The sequence below is a fragment of the Lycium ferocissimum genome, chromosome 6, assembly GCF_029784015.1.
Source record: "Lycium ferocissimum isolate CSIRO_LF1 chromosome 6, AGI_CSIRO_Lferr_CH_V1, whole genome shotgun sequence".
NCBI lineage: Eukaryota > Viridiplantae > Streptophyta > Magnoliopsida > Solanales > Solanaceae > Lycium > Lycium ferocissimum.
The window spans coordinates 44,747,194-44,752,852 of NC_081347.1; the positions used below are offsets into that span (position 1 = coordinate 44,747,194).

General features: G+C 42.4%; 1 protein-coding gene across 1 annotated transcript; it reads left to right on the top strand.

The window, feature by feature from the left end:
- The first annotated feature begins 245 nt into the window (after positions 1–245).
- LOC132061315 (uncharacterized) lies at positions 246–1,276 on the top strand. Its single transcript, XM_059454155.1, has 2 exons — positions 246–758; positions 854–1,276. Exons 1-2 carry the CDS (start codon positions 246–248, stop codon positions 1,274–1,276), a joined length of 936 nt encoding a protein of 311 aa, XP_059310138.1.
- The last annotated feature ends 4,383 nt before the right edge of the window (positions 1,277–5,659 follow it).

Genomic DNA, 5,659 nt, shown 5'->3' on the forward strand with positions numbered 1-5,659 from the left:
TGAGCTAATTAAATTTGGCCAACCATGGGTGGGGCCACTTTCCACTATTCATGGCCACTTTGGCTTTTCATGGCTATATCATGAAAATTCTTTTCCAACTTTGGCCCCCAATTTCTCCTTATCCGAATTTACCCTTAATACTCCATACCCATAAAGGTAAATATACGACTTATGCATTCTAAAAAAAAATTTATAACCTTGTCCTCGACTTCCACGCATTAACTCGGAATATTCAAATGTACAAAATGCGAGGTGTAACACTCTCATTCAGCAGTATTCAGAATCTTGAACAGCAAATGTGTGATCTTTCTAGAGAACAACATCCTACCAGAAAAAGAGGGCTTCCTAGTGATACTATTCTAAACCCGAAGAATGGCGGGGGAGTGGAATGTACTTTTGCTATTAGCATGAAGAGTGGTAAAATACTTCAAGGTGCTGACAAGAAGGTGGTTGATCTAGAGCCGATTATTGAGGAAGAAGAGGTGCATTCTGATGTGCCTATTATTGGTGAGGAAGTTCGTGGTGAAGAAAAAGTTACTGATATTCCAGAAGTTGCTACTGATACAGGGAAACACATGATAAAAGGGGCTCTTCGCCCTTTGACTCAGATGTACAAAGCAAAGCCTCCCTTTCCTCAGAGGTTGGCAAAGAAGAATGATGACGCTAAGTGTCAGAAGTTCTATGATCAATTGAAGCAGTTAACAGTAAATTTGTCATTCTTAGATGTTGTCAAAAAGATGTCCGGATTTGCTAAGTTTGTGAAAGACACCTTACAAAGAAAAGGTCTGTTCAACATGAGACAGTGAATTTAACTCATCGTGTGAGTTCAATTATTGCTTCCACCACAATTCAGAAGAAGGGAGACCCAGGGGCATTCACTATTCCGTGCAATATTAGGCTTCATGCATTCGCCCGTGCTTTGTGTGATACTGGGGCAAGTATTAACTTGATGCCCCTTGTTATTTTCAAACAATCTGGATTGGGGACTCCCAGACCGACTTCTATGCGATTACAGATGGCAGACAAATCTATCAAGAAACCAATTGGGGTTATAGATGACGTGTTGGTGCAAGTGGGTAAGTTCATGTTTCCTGTTGATTTCGTGATTCTGGATTGTGCGGTGGATAGAGATATTCCCATTATCTTAGGAAGACCGTTCCTTGCTACCGGAAGAGCGCTTATGGACTCTGAAAAGAATGAAATAAAGTTCCGAGTGAATGACGAAGAAGTGACTTTCCAAGCAAGCAAGGGGATGAAGTTGCCAAAGCGCTTATGAGAGTATCTCGGTTATTGATTCGTTTGATGGAATTGACGATGCTGTCGAACATAAAATGGAAGAAGAAAGTCTGGGCGAAGCTCTCGCTGCAGTTCTGATAAATTTTGATGCTTGTGATATGGAGGGCTACGTGGAAACTATAAACGCGCTTGAGGGTCTAGGTTCCTACACTTATCACCCAAGAAAGCTTGATCTTGATCTTGCAAATAGAACTACTCCACCAGCTAAGCCTTCTATTGTTGAGCCTCCAAAGCTTGAGCTTAAGCAGCTCCCAGCACACTTGAGATATGAGTTCCTTGGTCCGAACAAGACATTGCCAGTAATTATTTCAGCATTATTGACTGAGAAACAAATTGAGCGTTTAGTAGAGATTTTGTGCGAGTACAGACGTGCTATTAGTTGGACCATAGCAGATATTCAGGGTATTTCTTCTGGTATTTGTGAGCATAAAATTCAACTAGAGCAGTTCAGCAAGCCGAATGTTGAGCATCAGTGGAGATTGAACCAGAACATGCATGAGGTCATGAAAAAGGAGATCATAAAGTGGTTAGATGCTGGGGTAGTGTATCCGATTGCAGGCAGCAAGTGGGTAAGTCCTGTTCAATGTGTACCAAAGAAAGGAGGTATCAGCTTTGTGGTGCCTAATGCAAAGGCGAGCCGATTCCCACTGCAAATGCACGTTACTAGGTGACGTGTTTGCATGGATTATAGGAAGCTGAATACTGCCACGTGTAAAGACTATTTTCCCATGCCTTTCATCGATCAGATGCTGGATAGGCTGGCTGGGAGGTCTTACTATTGCTTACTAGATGGATACTCAGGCTATAATCAGATCAACATTGCCTTGGAAGATCAAGAGAAGACGACTTTTACTGGTCCGTATGGGACGTTTGCGTTCAGCCGAATGCCCTTTGGGTTGTGTAATGCACCAGCCACTTTTTAGAGGTGCATGATGTCGATCTTTTCTGACATGGTAGAGGACTTCTTGGAGGTATTTATGGATGATTTCTCTGTGGTTGGTAATTATTTTGATGATTGTCTTGACCATCTGGGTCAAGTGCTGAAAAGATGTGAGGAGACAAATCTCGTGCTAAATTAGGAGAAGTGCCACTTTATGGTGAAGGAAGGGATCGTCCTCGGTCACAAAATCTCTAAAAAGGGAATTGAGGTCGATCAAGCGAAGATAGATGTGATTGCAAAACTTCCTCCACCCATCTCAGTCAAAGGTGTCCAAAGTTTCTTGGGACATGCTGGGTTTTACAAGCGCTTCATCAAGGATTTCTTTAACATTGCTAACCCGATGTGTAAGCTTCTTGAAAAAGAGGCTAATTTTGCATTTGATGACAAGTGCCGAAAGGCGTTTGAAGAATTAAAGGAGCGTCTCATTACTGCTCCTGTTATTGTCACTCCGGATTGGTCCTTACCTTTTGAGCTGATGTGTAATGCTAGTGGTTTTGCGATAGGTGCTGTGCTTGGCTAGAGGCACAATAAAATTATGCACCCAATCTACTATGATAGTAGGACACTTAATGCGGTGCAGATGAACTACACGGTGACTGAGCAAGAACTGCTTGCAATAGTATATGCTTTTGAGAAGTTTCGGTCCTATTTGCTGGGGTCCAAGGTTGTGGTGTACACCGACCATGCTGCGTTGAGATATTTGATGGCAAAGAAGGAAGTTAAGCCATGACTGATTCATTGGGTCCTTTTGTTACAAGAGTTTGATTTCGAAGTAAAAGATTGAAAGGGGTCCGAAAATCAGGTCGAAGATCATCTCTCTAGACTTGAAGAAACTGGGGTGCCAGCAGAAGAACTTGACATTGAAGATGCGTTTCCAGATGAGCAGGTTTTGGCAGTGTCTATGCCGGTGGCACCTTGGTTTGCCGATTTTGCTAACTATTTGGTGACTGGTGTCATTCCCGACGAGATAAAATCGTATCAGAAAAAGAGGTTTTTGCGGGATGTTCATCAGTACTATTGGGATGAACCATACTTATTCAGAACTTGCGCTGATAATATTATTTGGCGTTGTGTCCCAGAGAGTGAGGTATTGGAGATTTTGAAGGCTTGCCACGACTCTCCGATTGGGGGACATCATAGTGATACGAGGACTGCGGCTAAGGTTCTCAAATGTGGTTATTATTGGCCTACTCTTTTTCATGATGCCAATCTGATGGTGTGTTCTTGTGATCAGTGCCAAAGGCAAGGGAACATTGGTAGGAGGCAAGAGATGCCTATGAACTTTGTAATGGAGGTTGAAGTGTTCGACGTTTGGGGAATTGATTTTGTGTTTTCCTTTGTAAGCTCTTGTGGCATGAAATACATCTTGGTGGCTGTTGATTATGTCTCCAAATGGGTAGAAGCAGTGGCTTTACCTAATAATGAAGCCAAGAGTGTCATGGGATTCTTAAAAAAGAACATATTTACTCGTTTTGGTACCCCAAGGGAAATAATCAGTGATGGCGGTTCTCACTTTTGCAATAAAGCCTTTGCGGGATTGACGGAGAAGTATAGAGTCAAGCATAGGGTGGCAACCCCGTATCATCCTCAGACAAGCGGGCAAGTTGAAGTATCTAATCGGGAGATAAAGAGTATTTTAGCAAAGACGGTGAATGCAAACAGAGCTGATTGGGCCCGCAAGCTCGATGATGCTCTATGGGCTTACTGGACTGCCTTCAAAACTCCGATTGGGACTTCACCCTTCAAGCTAGTTTTCAGAAAGGCATGTCACCTACCAGTTGAACTTGTACATAAGGCCATGTGGGCCTTGAAGAAGCTGAACATGAATTGGGAAAAAGCGACCAAACTCAAGTTGTTTCAGCTCAATGAGATGGATGAGTTCCGCTATCAGGCATATGAAAGTGCAGCGCTATACAAAGAGAGGATGAAGCAATATCATGACAAGAAAATCCTAAAGCGGGAATTCTACAAGGCCGACCCCGTCTTCTTGTTTAATTCTAGATTGAAGGCGCTTTCCGGGCAAATTGAAATCACGGTGGTCAGGTCCCTTTGAAGTGGTAAGTGTCTTACCCCATGGAGCTATTGAATTGAAGTCCGAAGACAGAACTCGGACATTTAAGGTGAACGAGTAGAGGGTGAAACACTACCATGGTACGATTGACGAAGATAGAATTGTGGACCGATATCGGTTGAAGCACCTTGGGACGAATGCTGAAGCGGCGAGTCCCGACCAAGAGTAAACTGATAACACCGTCGCGCTACGACGTTAAATTAAGCGCTTCTTGGGAGGCAACCCAAGTTTAAAATTCTTTAATTTTATTTTTCTAGGTTTTAGATTTTTATTTTTTCACAGGTGTCAAGAGCGCAGGAACTGAAACTCGAAAAAACCAGCAAAGTTACACCAGAGCACAAAGACGGGTCGTCGACATGTTGACGAACCGTCAATGTGCAATGACGGTATGTAGAGCTGAGATTCTGAGGCTTAGAAATTGCTCATCTGTAAGTAAGTAAATCGACGAGCATGTCGACGGACCGTCGATAAGTTCGACGACGCCGTCGAAGTGCTTGTCAACAGGTCAGCCCTTTTCTTTAAGTTTGGTGTCATCTTTATGCTTTGACGAGTCATCGACAGGTCGACGACTCGTCCATAAACTTCGAAAAAAATATATATAGGGCAAACAGTCGGCTTTTAAAACAAAAATAACGGGCAGAGCTATCAAATACTACTCCCAACCGTTTCAAATCCATCTTCTCCCCCCATATTCCCTCCATAACTCCCATAAATTCCTCCATAAAATCAGCACCCACTACACTGAGCAACCCTAAAACAACAATACCCACTGATTTTTCATTGTTACTGCCCTAGTTGCTCTGTCTTTCTCTGTGTTTTCTTAAATTTTGAGTCAAGTTTTCTTCAAAGTCTCTTTCTATATCAGGTATGTGCATGAATTTCGGCCTTTGCTTAGTTTCACTGTTGGTATTTGTTCGAAAATTGCTAAAAGAGATGCCTAGGGTTCCTAAATTAATTATAGAATTGGATTTTGGGACCTAGGCTGTATTTGATGGTATTGAAACAAGTTGGGTGTGCTTTTAACTAGGATACATGGGTAATATCTGTGATGAGAATACTAAGGGTAGAAGATTATGACTTAGGGTTTGTATTTGTTGAATGAAATCTATGCATGAATTGGCAAAATTATGAAATTATGGTTGGGGGAAGGGGATTTGGTATGATTTCTATTAGATGGACTTGTGGGGACGAGGTATCGTGCCCCCATTGAGTCGGCAGGCATTTTGATCAACTTGTTGGTTCATTATGTTGGCCAATGGTCCGAAAAAGAGGAATTATGTTGAAACATGATGCTTGAGGAGTGAAGTCTGAGTAAACTCCAACGGGTTGGAGGGTATTTCTGTTATATCTCG